At 40.3% G+C, this 21719-nt stretch overlaps 1 protein-coding gene across 2 annotated transcripts in view; it reads right to left on the bottom strand.

Moving 5' to 3' along the window:
- Positions 1-21719, bottom strand: part of Bend7 (BEN domain containing 7) — a 78314-nt gene that overhangs the window by 45153 nt on the left and 11442 nt on the right. For both annotated transcript variants that reach the window (XM_027405196.2, XM_027405197.2), the window contains exons 3-5: positions 7424-7726; positions 3600-3722; positions 144-412 (exon numbers count right to left, since the gene is read on the bottom strand). In XM_027405196.2, the coding sequence (XP_027260997.1) occupies positions 144-412; positions 3600-3722; positions 7424-7726 (695 nt within the window). The remainder of the gene's footprint in view (positions 1-143; positions 413-3599; positions 3723-7423; positions 7727-21719) is intronic.

Raw genomic sequence — 21719 nt, 5'->3', positions numbered from 1 at the left:
TTACAGTCACTGTCCCTCTTCCCCATATGTATCCCTCCAAGTTTCTCTACTTGTTTTGGGCAGAGCTACTTAAATGGAAAGTATACTGTAAGGTTCCTAAAACTTCTATCAACTAGGTCGGCAGCCAGAAAATACCAACTTACATCTGAGGAAGGCGATTCGAGAACAATGCCAAATCCCAGGACGTGGCTCTCCTCACTGGAGGTGAGCTCTGTGGCTTGGAGACCAGATGGCCTTGTGACCATGGCTGCTGGCTTCTTCTCAATTTCCAGTGGACTGGGCTTTGGTTTCACAGTCACAGGTTCCACAGTCTTTGGGAGCACTTTTTTCTTTTTATTTCTCTTTCTTGAGACAGCGGTTCGCTGGGAGCATATAAGGGAAATTGGGGGTTGTTGTCTGTTTTGAGTTCCAACTGTGGACAATAAACACAAATATGGTACAGGCACTTGTCTCTGAGGAAAACCTACCCAGGTCTGTCTCTGTGATGTAAAAACTGACAGTGAAGTGAGGTTCCCTCAGGATGAAGCACAGGTAGATAAATGTCACCCTGCACTGCAGGGCTGTAGGGGCACTTTACAATCTTAACAGCAGAGCACCACCCAGGAGAAAACAGCTCTGAACACAGTGGATCATCGGACCATCACTACATTCTGGCTTCCATGGAAGGAAAGGGTTAAGAGCTATGGAAAAACATGGCTTAACGAAAAGGCATGTTGGAGTAAGAACTCCAAAACTTAAATTTAGGTATAAATGCTCATACTCTCTGGTAAGCTCATTCCAGCAAAACCCCTAATATCCCTTGGAGATTAGCTGATTAGTTACAGTCTACAAGGGCCAAAATGATGATCCTTTAGGCAAGACTAGTTAAAAGAAACAGTTTGGAAGGATTCCATCTAGAACAGGGCTGGGTAAGCACATGGAAAAGTCACATTAGTCACTTAATCTTGCCAGGTCTTTCTTTTCTCATCAAGTATCCTTTGCATGTCAACTACCTCCAGCACGCTGTGTTCCATGGCAGCAGACTAGTTTGCTTGCTTCTCCAGACCTCATTGATTTACATAATGGAAAGTAGGAATGACAGAGTTGTGAGTGAGTCAAGTACATTGTCAAATCTACGAACAGTACTCACAAGTGCTCACAATGACACATACTTAAGAAATCCAAGAAGGCAAGTTTACTTTTCACAGGGGTACTCTCAGAAGAATTTATCAACCATTCTGACGGAATATGAAATAGGAAAATATGGCTTCAATTTGCATAAAGTCCTCCTGTATCAGCATGACTTCCTAAATAAGACAAGGTGTACCTGCCTTTTTCCTTTTAAACAGAAAGAAACCTATAAACATAAGCCACATGAAAACTAAGTCTTTAAATGTACATCAACAAGGCCTACCTCCTCTTATTTCCCTCAAGTCTGCAAATCAAGAATATTTATACTGATCCAAATAATTTTATTGCTGCACTAGAAGGTAATTTCTAAGTTTTGGAAGCAACTAGCTGGAATAGTGGCATTATTTAACCATGCACGTGGTGTCTAGTGACAATGGTTCTTGATCTTAACTTCAAACTAGAATCAGTGTGGAATTTTGAAAAGTACTCCCAGGCCTTAAGAACCAATCCTGGACTCCGTGGGTCAGAATGTCCAGCAGAGGGGCCAGGGAGTCAGTATCACTGCAAGGGCTCTCCAGAGAACCCAGCATATAGCCAGCTGCATTTTAATTCCTGGCTAGCCTGTCTTGTTGGAAGCATCAAACAGACTCCAGAAACCATGAGCAGGAGCAGCTAGGCTGCAGCTCCCAGGCCCAAGCTCTTTCTAAGCTCAGTCGCTGAAATGTTTCTGGTGTTCAGACAGGGTTACTGAGTCTTGCTTCTCTTGTAAGTCTTGAAAGAGCCCAGTTTTCCTGCACTCAGATCTTAACTGCTTGATCTAAGTCCTCATCTTCCTGTAAAATAAAGGTGAACCTTTCAAAACAGAATTTAAATCTATGTCTCATGGGCAATAAGCCCCAAGTAAATCTGCCTGCACAACATGAATTTTTAAGTTTAAAAGAAAATTAAAGGAGAGTCATTTATTCGGTTTATCCTTTTTGTTCTCCATAGCTCTGGAGCCGTTTGCTTCACTAATCTGCAAAGGTTCAGAAGAGAAAACATGGTGACAAAATGGCATTTACTTAATAGATTCTAAAAAGACTCCAGTTAAGGATTTACAGGGGTGCAATTTGTAGTTTGCCATTTCAGTGGTAAGGAGCTTAAGTAACAAAATAAATCATTACAATTTCATATGCATATTTTCTTAAGTACTAACAGATTCCCTCTCCGTGAACAGCATCTACAGAGTAAAGTAACCTTTCATTCCGAGGTCCTTACATAGGAGATGGCGACCTCTGCCAGGCTGATAAGGACACAGAGTGCCATGGTGGAATAAGGTGAGCCAAGTACTTACTGACTTGACAAAATGCTTATTTTTGCCTTGGGATAAGACCAAATTCAGTCCTTAAAAATACAGTTTCCAGAAATCCCTTTGGTTTCTCTAAAAATTTGATTGTGGGTGACTGATATGTCTAAGAAGTAAGCTTTTTATATCAAAACCATACCATGGACTGTGAAGATTTTGCTAGAATGCTGTGGCTGGCACCAAGTGCATTTTCTGAGTGTTGACTTCATGAACACAACCGTGATCAGAGTCAGAAGGGCCATCACCACAGGGCTAGGCTGCTTTCCCGCTTTCCCATACTAACATCTACCAGCAGTTTATCCGTCAGGAGAGAGAGATTTGTTATTTTTTGCATATGTAACAAAAATAAAGAATAAATTTTCTTACTAATAGTGAAAATCGGAAAAATAAGCCACTGGACCTCGACTTCCAAACTTCTACAAAGTGCTGTGGGCTTTTAAAAGAACACTGAGGTGTGCATTCTGCCTTCCAAAAATCTCACTTTCTATAGCTATCTCCTTCACATTTAAAAACAGCCCCACGAATCAGACATTAATGCTCCATTCACAGATGAGAACTGGGAGGCCTAGAAGTCGTCCGGCTAGAGGGTGAGAAACTGGGAATTCAATTCCCAGCTCTACATGCCCGGTTCCATTGTTCACCTTACCCAGTGACAAAGAGAACAGAGAGAGTCAAGTGAAGGGAGTGGCCAGATGCAAGGTATGCCTGATCACTACATCCCGATGCAAGAGAAGTCACAGGCAGAGCCTGTGGCTCACCACTTCTCATCTGCTCACGTCCTCGAGCATCTTCACCAGGGAGGCTTGCATTTCCTGAAGGGCTCTTTCACATAAGATATTCCAAAATTTAATTAACTGGCATTTGTGAAGTACCAGGAGATCATGGGATGAAGTACACTGAATTCATGTGCATAAGCCCTGACAGCAGTATTAGGGGCAATAACAAAATCTGTTTGATTTGCTAAGAAAATAAAATAAGACAAAATCATAGGTTGTTGAAAAAAGTCAAGAAAACGAATACCTGAAAAGGCACAGTAAGACAGCAGGGAGGGAAGGAGTGTGGGACAAAAGGACAATGCACACAACCGAAGATGTCAGGCACACATTCCCAATCAAAGGGTGCTTTGCAGGGCTGGTCTTTGTACCTGCTTGAAACTGCATTAGCTTCCTCATGGTCTTGAGCTCCTGAAGAATGGCCTGCAATGTTGACTGGCAGCTACAAGTACAGCAGTTGGATCCAGCTGATGAGTTCGCCCCTGGAAGTTCTCCTAAGCAAGAAAGAAAAGAATGATATACTCCCAAAGCATGCAAAAAATAATTATAAAGAAAAGGAAAAAAAATGTATCTTGACAGGGTTTTGAAGTATGTACAATTATCTTCAAACTGTGCCAGAAGAAAATGTACCTAGTAATTTTCACAACCTGAATTTTGGGGTCTGACTTTATCTAATTACCCAGCCTTCTGCTTGTAAGGTGCATGCATGCTGCGTTACACACAGGTGGCATGGTCTGTGTGAACGCAGGCACACAACGCACTGCCAAGGCAGGCCTGTCTACTGTGAGGCCGGTTCATCACAGATAACGATACTCTGACAAGTCATGATAAACACTCATGCTATTTTCTCTTATATTTTTGGTTGTGAGGCTTTAATGGCTGAGCCATCCCCCTCAGCCCTCATGCTACTTTCTCAAACAGTGAAAACAAAACCAAAAACAGTCCCGGCTCTGCATCAGCCCTACAAAACCACCTTCGTAGCATGTGTGCTACAAAGTTCATATTAAGAACCAAACCAGCCTAATAAAAACTAGTTTTACTAGCAAGTGTGCCATTTCAACAATGAAGAGCTGTGGCTACGCAGGAACTTCTGCAATACGCTCTGGCTGGGGTGGGGAGAAGCTGGAGGCAGGGTGGGAGGGCACAGCACTTTGCCTGAAGGTTCAGAGGTGTTTCATGAAGGATTATCCCTCTTTTCTCCACCCTGCATCTTAGAATCCTCATCACCAGTCTCCTTCTCACGTTTACATTGAAGTACTTTCCTTATCAAAGCTACTCTCCTCTGTTTCCCCTAAATATGCACTAGAATTTCCCCACTGTCCATGAACAGAAACAGCACATTTGGAAAAAAGCTCTGGCAGCTGGACCTCTCTAGCTCCAGGTTAGCTACCATGAATCGGGGCAGACTAAGGGGCAGCTACTTCCTAAGTTTCTGACAGGCAGGAGATACAACCAATTCCTATAATACTCATTATTTGTAGATAGTGAAGTTTACCACAGCAAAACCACAAAAGAATGAAAGGTTACATATGGACAGCGCAAGCATTAACATTCAAATAGTAGCAAAGGGAGGTGACTCAGCTTTAGAACCACTAGCTATCCCAAAGAAACACATGGCAATCATATCTGTATCCTAGTGATCCTTGAGCAGCTCTGGGAGGTGGGCAGGGCATAGTCTCAAGTGAAGGCCAAGATCCCACTTCACTTCTAATTCCCCACAGTGGGAACAAGAGGTAGCTAAATATTACATTTGTTAAAATTTCTCCAAACTGCAAATGACATCATGATAGTCTATAGTATTTGTGTGCCCAAGTTGTAATAAATCTTGATTTTTAAAAAAAATAATGTATGTATTTTGGTAGTAAATTATAATGGCAAATAATAAGTGATATTATTTTATATATTTTATAAACTGATTTTATAAACTACATATTTTATATACTGATGACATGTCTAACTTTCCCATAATTTTTCACTATTTCTAGGCTGTGAGGTCTGTCTGAGAGTTTTCACAAACTGTTGCAAATCTCTACAAAACAGTTTCCTACAGGCAGAAGTGCATAATTCTAACATATGTTATTCAAGGGTCAACTGTATAATACATTTATATTTCTTTATGTGAATGATGAGTGTGAATATATATATATATATATAGAGAGAGAGAGAGAGAGAGACAGAGAGACAGAGAGAGAGACAGAGAGAGAGACAGAGAGAGAGACAGACAGAGAGAGAGAGAGAGAGAGAGAGAGAGAGAGAGAGAGAGAGAGAGAGAGAGAGAATCATTTGGGTGTGCATGTTGCTGTTGCTGTGTGTAGAGGGCAGAGGTTGGTGTCAGCTGTCTTCCTTGTCTCTCCACTGTTTTTAGACAGGGTCTCTCAATGAACTTGGAGCGCGTTGATCTGGTTAGATTGATGGGCTTATATGTTCTTTCTGACTTCATCCTGCTGGTGCTGGGATTACAGAAGCCACACCTGGATTTTATGTGGGTTCTGGGGCTTTGAACTCAGGTCTCCACACTACAGCACAGACACTTCAACAACTTGAACTCTCTTCAGCCCCTTGCATAATATATTTTTACTGAAATGATGCAAACAAGAAACATAAATGATCTATTTTGACTCTCATTTGAAGGAATTTTTTGTTTCAATGTTAGTAGCAGTTTCTAAAGTAGATCCAGCATTCTTGCATATTGGCGAGTAGACTATGTTACCCCCAAAACCACTGATGTGGGAGGGTCACACTATATGCCCAAACCATCTCCTTTTTTCTCTTATTGGCTCCAGAGTTAAGAAGGCTTTACAGAATATTCCTAGGAACTAATTTCAGCACTATCTTTATGATTTTTTAGAGGACAAGACTAGCCCTTCTTGGCTCATTATAAATCATTTTCCAATTTTAAAGAGAACTGACTTTTTACTTTTATGGAAGAGCATTTAAAGAGCAAGCGTCCTCTAGCCTGGAAGTCTGCCAGCATGTGAACTTGATACTTGCCTATGTGATACTGAGAGAAGACACCGTACATCTCTACAGTCCCTTACTGTCTCATCAGTGTCTCAGGATGGCTTCTCAGTCCCCTGAACTGGTTACTGTGAATTGTGTTTAAGAAAAAAAATAAAATAAAACATTTTCTTTTTACCAAAGGACCTCATAAAATGAAAATGAAGGGAAGAAAATCCTTGACTTTTCAAGGAATCTGAAATGCCTTATTTTTCCTTTGTTCTTTGTGTAAACTATAGATCTGCACATCCATACATAATTTATAAACCAAGTAACATCCAATGTCACTGGATGGGAAATTAATATTACCAAGAAAAGCATCAATTATTTCCCTTAAGCTTTGAACAATTTTGGAACCTTACTCTCCACTTAACAGTCTGAGAGATTTTAAAGCAGTGATTCTCAACCTTCCTAGTGATGCAACCCTTTAATATAGTTCATCATGCTGTTGTAACCCCCAACCATAATATTATCTTGTTGCTATTTCATAACTGTAATTTTGCTACTGTAATGAATTGTATGTAAGTATCCAAGTTTTCTGATGGTCTTAGGCGATCTCTGTGAAAGGTCATTCAACCTCTCCTTCAGGGGTCGTGACCCACAGGTTGAGAAATACCACTTTAAAGGCCTAGTTCTCAGTGTGAGTTTCAGTACTGGGATGCGGGTGAAAGAAAGGGCTGTAGGAGAGAGAGGTAGATCTGTGAGGGCTCTCTCTAACTAGGATTCTCCAGATGATGAGGGCAAGCAAAGGGATAAGCAAGAGCATGCATTAGCAACACAACACACGACCAGGAAGTTTCCATTAGTGCTAACGGGAGCTGCTGCTGCACCAATGTCCAGTATCTTCTGTGTACTGATAGATAAGAATTCTTACTTCATTAAAACACTACTAGGAGCCTGTGTTTATTTAGCACAGACCCTCTGATTTTCCTGTTAAGTCTGGAGCTTTATATACGCAGACTTTCTTCTTATGTCTTCCCCTGCTGCCTTAAAAAATAACATGGCAAAGGAGTGGAGCTGCTGCTGAGAAGAGTGTTTGCCGAGCCATTGTGAGATCCCCAGTCCAACACAAAAAATTAAAAAGAACCCAGTGAGGTAGGTTTCATACATTGATCTCAAAGAACAAACTCAATACTTAGGAATAAAACAAGCCAGGATACCTGCCCACAAGGATATTCTGTATGATGGACAATCATACCATTGGAACTTGCAGAGGTGTGGGGTTGACTCTGGAAGGTTCTAGAACGTGTACCATGCTGCCCTGAGAACTGACCACTTTGGGTTGGTAGTTCATTCCATGCCCCACGTGAAGGAGGGTGGAGACCCTGTGGGGCCTCGGCAGAAAAGTTCAAACGCTGAGGCCAAACTAACTCCAAATCCTGGGGCTCTTCTTTTAGTTTTTCTCCTTCTTTGCCAACACGTTGATATATCCTCCCAGTGCTGTCATTCAGTAATCTTCTCATCCCTGTAATTTGTTTTTTAATTTCCATGTTTTCATCTCCTAATGGAAACAGGGTCAAAGTTAGCATTGTAACTTAACAAAAGAAAACAAACCACGAATGGTCCACTGCCATCACCTCTAAAGCAAACAGTACTTCTTTGGAAATGGGAAAGAAAACTGATTTCACACTCTTAAATAATTCACAAAGCATAAAGGAATGAAAACTGGCTATGTCCTAAGGATAATCTTCTGGCCAGGCTCTCTCTGAGAAAAAGCTTTCTTTAGTGTAGGATCAGAAACCAACTTTCAGTTTCCTCTTTGGAATTACTTTATGAGTGAGGGTTCATAAGGAAAAAAAAAGCTGAGACAGAAGACCAAAGATGGGGCCAGTAGGCTAGTCATCTGTTCAACCACAGCCATCTGTGTGTAACTGGAATCAATGGCAGGTAGGTAACCAGCAACTTCTCTGCCCCCTCATCTGTCAGCCTCAGTGAACAGAGGTCAAAACAAAGAAGGTAGAAAGAGAAGTTGTGTAAAGCAGGTATGTTCTAGGATGGCACACTGTTGGTGGCAACATTGCCTTCATAGGAGACAATGGGAGACAGGAATACTGAGGGCCAGCACAGCAAGCAGGAAGGTCTTTGCTTCTAGTCTCCTGAATGAGGCTCTTGCGTGGATTCCTGCTCTAGACACTGGATGTATCAGCATGAGAAGCGAAGCACAACCTCTCTGCTCTGCCCTCTGCTAGAAACTAAATTCACCACCACACTGGACTTCTCCAGTGCAAATCCATTGCACATTCCCTGCAGTACCAACCTGGAACTTTGTGCAAAAGCTAACCACTCTTTCTAAATTTCATGCCCTTACATTGCCTTCTTTTGTGATGATGAGAAAAATGTATATGTTCTAAAATTCATCACCTCACTACTTAAAAGTTTACAGTTGAAGCCGGGCATTGGTGGCGCACGCCTTTAATCCCAGCACTTGGGAGGCAGAGGCACGCGGATCTCTGTGAGTTCGAGGCCAGCCTGGTCTCCAGAGCGAGTGCCAGGATAGGCTCCAAAGCTACACAGAAAAATCCTGTCTCGAAAAACAAAACAAAACAAAACAAAAAAAGTTTACAGTTGGGGGACATATATTTACATTTTTGTGAAATCAGTCTCCAGATCTGCTTTTGTTTTGTTTTTGAATTTCAACTTCGTATTAAGATTCTTTTTCCCTCAGAGCATGTTTTAATTTTTTCTTTTCAAAACAAGGCACTTCAGCTAGGTTTGGTGGTGCACGCTAAGTACCAGCACTACACTCAGGAGGCAGAGGCAGGTGGATTTGTGAGTTGGAGGCCACCCTGGTCTACATAGCCAATTCCAGGCCAGCCAGAGTTACATTAGACCCTGCCCCCCCCAAAAACAAAAAACAAAACAAAAAGCTAAGCTATCTCTATGCTATATTTATATTTAATAAAAACTACTAAACATAATTATCACACTGTAAAGGTATTACAAGTTACTACAGACACACTGTCTTCTCTTCTTCCCTGTGGTGCTGGAGGAAAGTCCAGGGCCTACTCCATACTGTGCGGCCTCCCCAGCCCTATGTGACCTTAAACTGTACAGTCACAGGCATCTTCTTACAGATGAAGTGTGCTGTTTTCTTTCTCTTTTGGTTTTTCAAGACAGGGTTTCTCTGTGTAGCTTTGGAGCCTATCCTGGTACTTGCTCTGTAGTCCAGGTTGGCCTCAAACTCACAGGGACCAGCCTGCTTCTGCCTCCCAAGTGCTGCTATTAAAGGTGTGCTCTACCACTGCCTGGCAAAGTGTGCTTTTTTCCTAACCTAAGCACTGAAAGTCTTATTCCATAATACGTATACACAGCCATGTAGTCACCCTAATAAATGCTTGAAATTTAAAACGTGAAGAGAAGAAAAAGACAGAAGAAACTGTTAGGAAAAATGTAGCATTACAAGTAAACATATAATGATGTTTTAATGCACTTAGCATCCTATAACCCAGATTTTTCAGGCAGAACCGGGCAATTTTACAAAAACCTATATACTCTGTAGTATCGAGTTAGACATTTAGTTCATTAATGTATTTTATTACCCAGTATTGTGTATGGAAATTTTATAAGCTATTTTGAAATAAGTAACTTCAAAATTTGGGGGGAGGAGTTTGGGGATCAACTCATGCCAAACATGAGCTCTACTGAAGAGTGGTACCCTAGTCACTTCAGTTTTAAAAATGGTAATAAAAATAGATTCTGTCTTTCATATTGAACAGAATGCAAGAAAAAACACATTCCGAAATTTATATTATGTGCTAATACATGATTGAGAGGAACAATAGCTTAATTGGTTATAAATTTTTTTCTATTTCAAACACCAGCAAAGTTATAATACAGAAACAATAAATCATATTTCAGATTTTATGAGAATGAATGACCAAGCACGATTTAAATAATGCAGAGCCAACAAAATTTATACCATTCTCACTATGTCTACAGAGCAGGGTGTGTCTGGAAGAACTCCCAGAGGAATTCTGCAAGCAGCCTACTAGCAGATGTAGTGTGAATTTCAGTGTCAGACACTGGCTTTCCCCGGCCACCCAACAGCACACACTCAGCAGGAGGAAGCATCTTTTCCCTGTATTTCCACTCTTGACCTTTTGCTCAGACTGGCCATGAAGTACCAAAAGCTGTGCATGGGCTGGTCTTCACTGGCACAAGCTAGCTGCTGCCTTTCCTCTCACTTGTGGCTCCCTGGAGAGGAGGCTAGGCTAACAGGCTCTTACCTCAGCGCCAGTCCACCTCTCTGCACTAACCCTATATATACATAACAGGAACAGCAATGCTTCTTGACCAAGGTTCATCTGTGTTTGGAGGATAGAATTCTATGATAAAGTGCTATCATCAGGAGAAAAAAAAAAAACAAAAAACAAAAAACAAAAAAAAAAAAAACACAGCCACGAGGGTTCTGCAACAATCTAAGGGCAATCTAAGATGCTTTGTCATTTCGTTTCACGGTTCTAGAACTTGGGCCTGTAAAGATTAAGACTGAAAATACAACTGAAGTTTTGCATACAACAAAATACAAACTTGGTTGTATTGATGCCCAGAATCCTAAGAAGCCTAGAGTAGAGAAATAAAGAGGGTGGTGAGCGCACAGGAAGAACCTGGTGGATGGGCAGCCCCTACAAAGGTAGGTCAAAAGATCTTCCAAAGAAGGGCAAAACTGAGTGGAATTAAAACCTGACCAGAAGGGGGATGGCAAAAGAGTGTAGCTGTGAAGGAAGCCAGCTCAAAGTCTAGTGTCCGCAGGACATTTTAAAGGACAGAAAACAGCACATAATTGCAGAACTCTCTTCTCTCTCAAACGAGTCAAGAGACCAGGGGGAAGGTCGGAAGAGGACTGGTGGAGGGAAGTATCTTAAAAGAAGTAGGTTGGGATCCTTAGTGGACAACTCAGCATTCAGAAACAGACTCTGGAAACTTCTTGTCTGGAGACTCCCTATATCTAGAAAAGTGGGGAGAAGCTGAGGCTATTGCCTCTGACAGTGTTCCTAAGGTAAAGGAATTCCTGGGACTCTTGATTGGGCAGTTTTGTCTAGAGAGGGAAAGAGCTTTGCTAGCACATTCAGGACACAGAGGGCAGAAGGTCAGAAATGAGACCTGATGACTAAGTAGACACCACAAAAAAGCTGAGTCAATCTACAGAAAGTGGGGGCAGACAGATGGGCTGAGACACATGAGCGCAGAAAGCAAGTGTTGGTTGGCAGAGCAGGTAGACTAGGATTGTCTTCTGAATATCTAGATTCACTTCTCAACCGCACTGACTTGCCATTGGCTATTAACAAGTTATTTCAGTTTCTGGAATCATAAAGGTTTGACTCAGAACTGAGCTATGATAACCTATGATAATGTAAGGGTACAAAGAAGTAGGCCAGAAAGTGTCCACGCAGTTCATAGTTTCCAAGATGCTAATTAAACGCCTAACACCAATGAAGGTGATATGTTCAGATAAAGGGGCCGAATCTATCATTGAGGACTCCAATTGCTTAAAAAAAAAAAAAAGGTAGAAAGCAGTTAAGAGGCTGAGATTAAGGTGCTGTTTGACTCTTTGTCTTTCTGGGTCTAATTTCCTCAGTGTCTTTTTATGCACGGGTTTCAGGAAACAGTCTCAGGAGCAAGGTACAATTTCGAGAAACAAGAATCTATAAGGAAACCTGTGAACTGATGTCTTTGCAAGCCCATGAAGATATGTATGTATGTATGTATGTATGTATGTATGTATGTATGTATGTATATGTATGTATACATCTTCACTTATACTTAACTCCAAGAGACTAATCTGCTTAGGAAAGACAAATTACATTACATTTGAGCTATACCATGCTGTAGTCTTGTTGGCCTTAATTTAATTCTCTTCTAGATTATATAGTAACTGGAGCTCATGAGACAACTCAGTCAGAGTTGGGAGGGGAGGGAGACAGGTGGGTCCCTAGATCTTCCTAGTGAGCCAATCTAGTTGAATCAGTAGGCTCAAAGTTCAGTAAGAGGTTCTGTCTGAACAAAATAAGGTGGAGAGTAACTGGAGAAGACAAGGTCCAGGAAACACTCTAGGCTGGATTCTACTCTTCACTCAATGTCAAGACTCTATTAGATTACTTTCCTTCACATGAAATATTCATGTGATGCATGAAGTGATAAGTAAGAGGACAACACGGCAGTCTCCACAAAGAATCTCTCCAAATTTGGCCAGGTTATACCTGACAGGACATAGTTATTCACTCTGGGTATCACAAGAAAAAGATAGTATGTCGCTTCCATGTGTCTTACTCTCTTCTGAAGGCACCATGCATTTGCACTACAAATCACATTCTATAGGTCTTTCTTGAGAAACTGGAGGACTGGCTTATAAAACAGAAAGAGGCCTAGTGGAGATGGCAACACAGAGGTACTAAACAAGTAATATATTAATAGGACAGAGTGAAAAGGCACCTGAATAAATTATTCAACAGACATTTATCAGGGTCTCAAAGATACAAAGATCACCAGGCACAAACTGAAAGACACTCCCCTCCAAATATCTTTCCCCAATCCTTTTGTATTAATTTGTGGCTCTGGAAAACATCCCCAGTTCGCCCAGGCCCAGTGACCCCCTCCTCTTCTGTGTCGTAAAAGTTCAGCTAGCAAACTGCCTGACTATTTCCTTCCTGAAACTAGGACGTGATTCTTCCCCAAAGACGCTGCTTTCTTTGCAGCCCCCTGGATTAAATCATTCTCATTGGGTGGGGAGAGTGAAACGGGCTTTCCTCTGTTTCCTAACACTGCCCTCTTCTAGTTACAGAAAGATGCCCACAGAGACGTGCCACCATCCACTCTGTGTGGCAGGAGTTTCTTATTCCTAAGACATGGCAGGTGAGGAAAGGCACAGTGAGGCCACCATTGAACCAATGGCCTTACGTGCCAGGTCAAAGGAGAATTTTACTCTGGAGACAATGAGTTACTGTACTAGGTAACTTAAATTCACTATCTTTTTAGTAGAAAGATAAGAAATGATCAGATAAGTCCTTTAGAAAAACAATTTGGGAAGATGATGGTGAAACTCATAGGTGGAGAGAAATCCGGGTGAGTATTGCTGAAAATTACATAGGGATGAGTTTTTGACACAATTAGGAGTGGGAAAAGGAAAGAAGACATTAAAGGAGTTTAATCAAAAGGATGTAGTAATTAGCTCCTGTGAGGGATGAGGTAGAAGGATGTTAAAGAAAAATCAATGACAGATAACTCCAAGGTTTCTAGCTTATGTATCTGAATGGCTATTAACAGCAGCTTCTGTGTGGTGCTAGGAACTGATGCCACAGCCTTAGTGTCTGCTGCTGTATCTCTGAGCCATCCTAAGAACCTTGTTTTGATAAAATCAGATAATAAGTAGGCACTTGGAAATGTAACCATGTAAACTTGACCAAGGAGGCAAAACTTCAGTACTAGTTCCTCAGCTGGCTGCCCTCTCTGGAAAAAATGCTCTTGAGGTCCACAACAATTCCAGGGATTGTTGGACACCTTACAGGCAGGGACCTGAATCTTCTATTAACGTATAATAGGATACAGACAGCTTAAAATATACATTTAAACATTAATGGAGATATGTGAGTGAAACCTATTCCCTTTGGATTCCACAATCATTGAGGCAATTAACAAATTCCCCTCTGTACTCTCCCTGTCCCAGTATAAAATGTACCACTCACTTGCCTTAGCAGAACAAAAGGACAGAATTAGGGCTAGCTGGTTACAATCTTACTATGCTCACTGTTGTTACTATTCACTATCATGTCCAGTTTTGTCTTAAAGAGGCTTTAATAATGAAAAACCCAACAAAAATTATTTAAAAGAAGTAGAAAAGAAGTTAAAGGAGCTGTGTTGTTTCACTAAGTAATAATAGTTACTGAGTGATTTGATTATCTTCAAATACACTAAGGGTGCTATGAGTAAGAAACTGTTCTTTAACACATTCATATAACAAGGACATATGTTCAACGATGTTCATAGCAGCATTATTTGTAATAGCCAGAAACTGGAAGCAGCCTAGATGCCCCTCAGCCGAAGAATGGATAGAGAAATTGTGGTACATTTACACAATGGAGTACTACTCAGCAGAAAAAAAAAACAATGGAATCTTAAAATTTGCAGGAAAATGGATGGAACTTGAAGAAACCATTCTGAGCGAGATAACCCAATCACAAAAAGACAAACATGATATGTACTCACTCATACGTGGACCTGCTTTATGATACACAGTAGTGACCATGCTTTATCAGAGCTGTTTTTAATGATGTTGCTCAGAATGGTTTCCTCCCAGATGATGACTGAGAAACTAATTTAAAAAAAAAAATGGTGCCAAGTACCACAAGAGTAACAGAATTGTGCTGTCTTCTGGGATTTTGTTTTTTGCTTTTTTGTTGTTGTTGTTTGTTTGTTTTTTTGTTTTTGTTTGTTTTTTGTTTTTTTAAAATGGAGTGTGCTGGATGTCTCTACAATTTTGTTCAAAAGACTACAGAACCTGGAAAAGCTGTTGCTGCTTTTGATGCATAACATATTGCCATTATTGCTCTTTTTATATACATCTAAATATATACATATATAAGCTAAAAAAGAAAAGAAAAAATTAAATGTAATTAAAAAATAAAAAAGGCAATATGTAAAGTGAATTTTTAAATGTCTTTTGCTGATCAAAAAAAAAAAAAGAAACTGTTCTTTATCAACAAGGAAAAAAGCACACTTAAGAAATAGCTTGCAGGCTGTCGGGTAGGCAACAGATGATCCTATAGGGCTGGCTTTTCCAGTTCATAAATGCTAGCCTTAGAGCACTGGAGCTGATGCACAAGAGGTAACAATGAGAATACTTTTCTGTTGGGGATGATGAAAACCTTCTGGAACCAGATAGTGGTGATAGTTGCACAACACCGGGAAAGTACTTTTTAAAAACATGCTTTAAACTCCTTGCATTTTTCAGGTAATGGCACGCTAAAGTAAATACAAAAGAGTTGAGTTTATCAGTGGGAAGTAGTATGCCGACCGTGATTATACTAATGGCCTAAGACATTTCCTCTCAGACACCTGTAGAGGCTGGTGTGGGACCATGGACAGACTAAGCTGTAAGCTGTCAAATGCTAGAAGTGAGGAAAGGGCAGAGGGAGACAGCTTCCTCATGTCTACAGTGCGGTTCTCACCATGAATCTCAGCCAAGGAACTGGAAGAAAAGGAATCTGAAGTAGGCTCTGCTATGAGAGCACTTGAGATTAGCACCTCATTCCAGATTCATGCATCCTTCAGTGAGGGTGAGGGGTGCTTACCAGGAGCATGCAAGACTTGGGTTCCAACTCAGGAAAACATGATCTGAGAAGCAACAGTTGACAGGAGAGAGCAACTGTTTCCTAAGTGAACCCTTTTTAAACCACAATCTTTAGTGAAACCCCAATAAATAAAGAACAGCAAACTCTGCTGAGGAGTTTGCTGAGGAGGCTGGGCCAGGTCCCAGGTTCCTGTAAGGCCTTGGAGGGCATTCAAGAACTCCAAGGGCTCCACACAGCATAGTCTGAATGCCATGGAACAGGAAAGAGGCAAAAAAGTGGCCAGATTATTAAATTGGTGAGTCAGATAGTCTGATAAGGGCATCTAGACTGTAAATATGCTACCACATGTTTGAGGACTCTGCTAAACTGAAAACTAGACAAATGACACAAAAATAATTCATAAGAGGAATAAATTATTTGATATTTAAAATTTTTATGTCTCTTGTGATTAATGTGATAAAAATTAATGTGAAATTCATTGTCCTTTAATCTGGCAAATATCATAGACTCATAAAACCTATTTTTGAATAGGGGTATACCTATTTCCATATGTTCCTGGTAGGTATATAATTTGGTAAAACAAAATAAAACTGGAAAGCCACCCTGTAGGAATTAATCCTACATAAACAGTTCAACAACCATCTATGACATAGTATAAGGCTATTCACTGTAGCATCATTTCCTTACGGAAATACTGGGGACAACCCAAATGTTACTGATGGAGCATTTGTAGAATATCATTACAAATAAGTAGGGAGTGAGACAGACCATTGCATAAGAATTTGAAAGTATGTATAAACTCCCTGAAGGCTGTGTTCATAATGACCACATGCATTACTGGATAACCAGGACCTACAACTGCCTAGCTGGTTTAAGGTAGGTAATAATTATGAGTGAAATAAATGCAGATTTAGTTAAGTGAAAAAAATTGCAATACATGATATGATGTAATTCCATTTTCTCTTCTGGTAATGCAAGCACATTTACAGACACATATTTCCACAAACATTATTATTAACACTGAGGGTATAATGATAATGGGATCTTGTAGTTTTTCCCCCATTTTCAACTTCACAAAGTGTAAGTTTCAAAAGAATTTTCAAATATACATTAGTTTTTTGAAAGAAAAATAATCTATAAAAATTATTTACACCCCCTTACCCTGTGGTATTCTAAAACTAAGTGTAAGGCAACTGATAGCAATAGCTTTGGAAAAGAAAACATCACGACAGAGTTAGGCAGAAAAGACTGACGTGGGCTAGGGAACACAGCAAAGAAAGCCAGGAAAGGAAGGTTCTGGGGTGCTGTGTAGTTTGCAACTTATAGAATATGTGCTTGAGATCATCTTCCATTAAAATCCCAACAGAACTTGTGTTTTATAAAGGAATATATATGTATTTAGGGGAAATAATGCTAAAGCTACTTTTTGTAGAGCTTTTACTCTGTCCTAGGCCAGGAATTCTCAACCTGTGGGTCACGACCCCTTTGGGGGTTGCATATCAGACATTTACATATGATTCATAACAGTAGCAAAATTAGTTATAAAGTAGCAATGAAAAGTATTTTATGGTTGGGGGTCACCACAACACGAGGAACTGCATTAAAGAGTTGCAGCATTAGGAAAGTTAAGAACCACTGTCCTAAGCCCTGGGGACTCCATGCCAAGGCCACGATGAGTGGTATCCTGGGAGTTGCTGTCACATAATCTGGATGCAGCTTAGCACGTTGGTCACTTCACTATGTCAACATATGGTGGTAGTCATGGATTTCTTATAGGGCCATCTTTACGTGTCAGACTTGGCTGTGCTACTTCAGACTAAGAACAATGAGGCTCATACATCTCCTTTTAAATTAGAAACTTGATTCATACAAATCTGTTAGTTTTATGAAAGACCAATGTTTTATTGGGAAAAGGAGAATCTGAATATATTTATGTTAGTGATTCTGTGACACGTATAGCAAAAAGCTGATAACACACATAGGACAAAAATAACAAGATTGTAGATTAAGAGCTGCCTCCAATTCCCAACACTGCAAAAGCAAAACAAACCAAAAGCAACAATAAACACACACACACAGAAGCAACAACAAAAATGAGATGCTTATGAATTCCTATAGTAATGTAAATAAAAACCTTGCCTTCATTCAGTAAGAGATGAAATATTCATAACCTACTGTTTGGAAAGAGACAGCCTTTTCAATATAATTTGAAATGCTGATCCTCTAATCTACTGTACAGAAATCTTCTGACAGAGCTCTAATACACAAGTGCAAATCTCTGTTCCCCAAGATGTTAATTTCCATATCTACATCATGGATCAGTTAAATGTGAACATGACTGAGTATTGGCTGTATTACATTTCTTCAGTAATTAAAAAAATTTAAATATTGCAAGTTAAATACACATGCTGTTATACAGTTTTGTTTCCAATGTAAATAATATAGATGGTTATGGAAACAGGTCACAATTGCAGACTTTTTCTTTAAAGATGTCATGAATTTGAGTAACCTTGCACTCAAAGGCACTTAGAGAGTGGCAGCCTTCCATGAGCAAGACTAGTGGGAAATCCCTAGAGCTGAGCAATGGCAACTTAAATGAGTAGCTTCCAAACTTCCAACCATGGTTCAAGTGAGAAACGCATTTCTATGACAACCTAGAACATGGATGGCTTGCAAACAACTGTCATGTTTCATGAATTTCATTAATTCATTATGCTTGCATGCAATGCACTCTGACATTTTCTATTTATTTATTTATTTATTTACTTATTTATCATCATCATTATTATTATCACCACTGCTGCTTTTGTTCTCAGGGCTGGTGACAATCCATTAAATTGATATCACAGTCCATTTCTACGTATAAGCACTGCCTTTAATGTCTTAGTTCTTCAGGGTACCTGTTTAGGTGTCCTCCTGCCCTCCCTTCCTCATTCTGGAGTTGCTGGTTCTCTGTGGTCTCCACTGACCATCTGTACACAGAACCCCAGTGCAGATTTCACTTCAGGGACCCAGACCCACACATTCAATCGTCTATTAGACAGCCTATCTTAGACATCTCAAAATCAATCTTAATATCATATCTCCAGCCTTATTTTGCTATGACTGTGCCTATCTCCAAGCCTTAGCAAATGGTATCAACTCAGCTGTCCAAGCCAGAAACTGGTGAACTATTCCTTTTCTCTCCTACTCCTCCAGCCAGTGAATCATTCACTTCTGTTTCTTGTCATTTTTTAGCTACTTTCGGCTGTTTCCCCATCACTACCACAGCTTCATTTTTATTATCACTTGAGGCTTCTACCCAAAAACCCCAGTGCCATACTTCTCCAATCTATTCCACCCTGGCCATAGTGGGCTCTTTCAGAAATGCAAATCTAGTTATTCCACCTCCTGCTGTGAAATACCAAAAACTTTAGGATGAAGTCCCAGCTCCCCAACATGGCTCACTGGCCTCCCTTTCTGGAGTCTTGGTTCCTGCCACTTTGTCCCCGATGTTTATGGCAGTGGCATTCAGGTCTGGCTGCACATTAGAATCACATAGGTAATGTCTGCCTCCCTTCAGAGCAATTCAATCAGAATCTAATTACTTAGTAACTGTCACAGCCAGCCAGCAGGCCCACTACTTTAAATATAACGAAGGCTTTCCAGCGGTTCTGAAGCTCCTCCCTGTCTCAGTTTCTACTTATGCCATCATCTCTTAATGCTCAAACCCACCTACCTAAGAGGCCATTTTCTTTCCTTTTATTGAAAATAGACCCCCCACACACACACACACATAATATATCACGATTATGGCTTCCCCTCCCGATACTCCTCTCCCCATCCCCTCCCATCCAGATCCACTCCCTTTCTGTCCCTCATTAGAAAACAAACAGGCTTCTAAGGGATAATAATAAGATGAAACAAAAACTAACACATCAGAGGACAAAACAAGCACACAAAAGGAAAAGAGTGCAAGGAAAGATGCAAGAAACAAACACAGATGCAGAGACCCACTGGTTTGCACACCCAGGAATCCTTGAAAACACTAACCTGAAAGAAGAGGCCACCTTCTAAGGTGTCATGTTCCTGAATACCCCGAGTCCCCACTGCTCTAAGTACCCACAGTACTTTCCTTATCTCAACCCAGGGGGTTAAACGTCTCTTAGCCTGGCATTAGTGGCTGTCCAATAGACAGCCACAAAATGAATACAAATAAATACATCATATTAATTTAATATACTGTATTAAATTAATTGTATGTTAATATAATAAACTATATTGACAGATATGTTGGGAAGATTCCATTAAGGAAAGCTCTAAAAACTGACCTATAATAAGTAAACTGGCAGGAGCTGGAGAGATTGCTCAGTGGTTAAGCGCACTGGCTGTTCTTCCATAGGAGCTGGATTCAATTCCCAGCACTCACATGGCAGCTCACAACTGTCTATAACTCCAGTTCCAGGAGACCTGACACCCATGGCAAAACACCAGTGCACATAAAATAAATAAAAATAAATTTTAAAAAAGAAGTAAACTGATAACTTTGGTATCTTTGAAAGAACTCCTTTCTATTGAGCAAGCACAGGATGGCAAGCAGGGCCACTGGGTGCCTCTGCACAATCTTGTCTTCTGGAAGCTTTTCCCAAGGAAATATTCCTCCCACTAGTGCTTCCAAGGTGGAAGATGTTCCTTCTACTTGACAAATGAAGAATGGCCAAAGTAACCCAGGGGGAGTGGGGTCAGGTGGGGGCCACACATCTCTGCTGTGTTCCGGCACGAGGCTCTCCCTCCCAGAGGAGCATTCAAAGGAAGAACACTGAACTTATGGGGAGATCCTAAAGCTAGCATTCCATGGCAGCAGCTCCCCAGCCACGGTTCACACAGTGCATATTAAGGTGCCCATTAAAGTCTTGCTGTAATCGAAAAAATTATATATGTGCGATGAGAATGAGTTAGTGTTAATGGAAGAACCTTAACTTCTACCTCCCCTGACTTTGTACTTTTTAGTTGTATCTTAACCTTGCATTTTTGTGGGATTCTGTACATTTTATATGTAGGCGTAAAGTCATGTTTGAGATATAATTCCATTAACCACATACGCAACTTCATAGTCTATTATGTTGCATCAACTTTTTCTGTAAAAATAAATTGTTAAGGATATTATTCCTGGAACAGAATAAATTCTTGGAATTACTGAGTAACTTATGTACCGTACCACTGTTCCAAGAACACATTACTTATTTTATCATGACAAAGTAAAGTTATTAATCTTCTGGCTTCCACTTCAACAATGAGAAATGCTGTAAGATGCACAGACACCTGCATTCCATTTCAGTTCAACTTTATATCATCCATAAACATCTCTGTTTTGGACACCTCATCCAAACAAATGCTCACAGCACACTCTATGTAGCACTCGATTTTATGAAACTATAAAAGTTCCTTGCTGTTAATTACAGAGACAAATGTCTCATCACACATTTGGTTACCAGATAGCATAATTAGTTTTCTCCATTAACCTTTCAGATATAAAATTTGATTTCCAAGTAAAAAACATTATAAAACCCTTGGAACTCAAATAACACAATATATTTGTACATGACTGAAAAAAAATGCAATACTCAGTGAACAATTTTATGCATTCTTATTTACAAGGATACTGATTGTCTGGAATAGGGAAGAAAATCTGTCTCAACTTTGCAATGATTTTAAGTACATTGTCAAGTACACATGTAACAAGCTGTCCTTTGTACAGAAAGGAGGCACAGTAACCTGACCATCAACAGATGGTGCCCTCCATCACTCTCTGCTCATCACTGCCTCCCATTTGTGATACACACAGACAGAGAAGGATAAAACAATAAGCAAACAACCAAAGCAAGAGTGCTCAGTCAGCTGATGGTAATGGCACAGTGCTGTGCCACACAACAAGGTTTCCACCAGGAAACCACATGTGAAACAGTGGACAAGACTGGATCAGAGGGCAGTACTGGAGCATCCTAGCTCTGTAAATATGTTCTATGATTGCTACACAGTGACAGCATGCCCAGTGCTGCACAACTGTAGGTTTGTTTTTGTCTTTTTGGGTCAATGCTAAATTGCCCACAATGACTACCCCACACCCAGGCATGCTGTAGGTCGTATATGTAGGAGGCATGTTTGATTGTAGAAACATGTGGATAGGATCTACTGACATTTATGTATAGTTATGTTGCCAAAGTGTTA

Source organism: Cricetulus griseus, chromosome 3 (assembly GCF_003668045.3).
Source record: "Cricetulus griseus strain 17A/GY chromosome 3, alternate assembly CriGri-PICRH-1.0, whole genome shotgun sequence".
In the NCBI taxonomy this organism is placed as follows: domain Eukaryota; kingdom Metazoa; phylum Chordata; class Mammalia; order Rodentia; family Cricetidae; genus Cricetulus; species Cricetulus griseus.
Note: the sequence above shows the minus strand (reverse complement) of the source record. Positions and strands in the feature narration are given on the sequence as shown.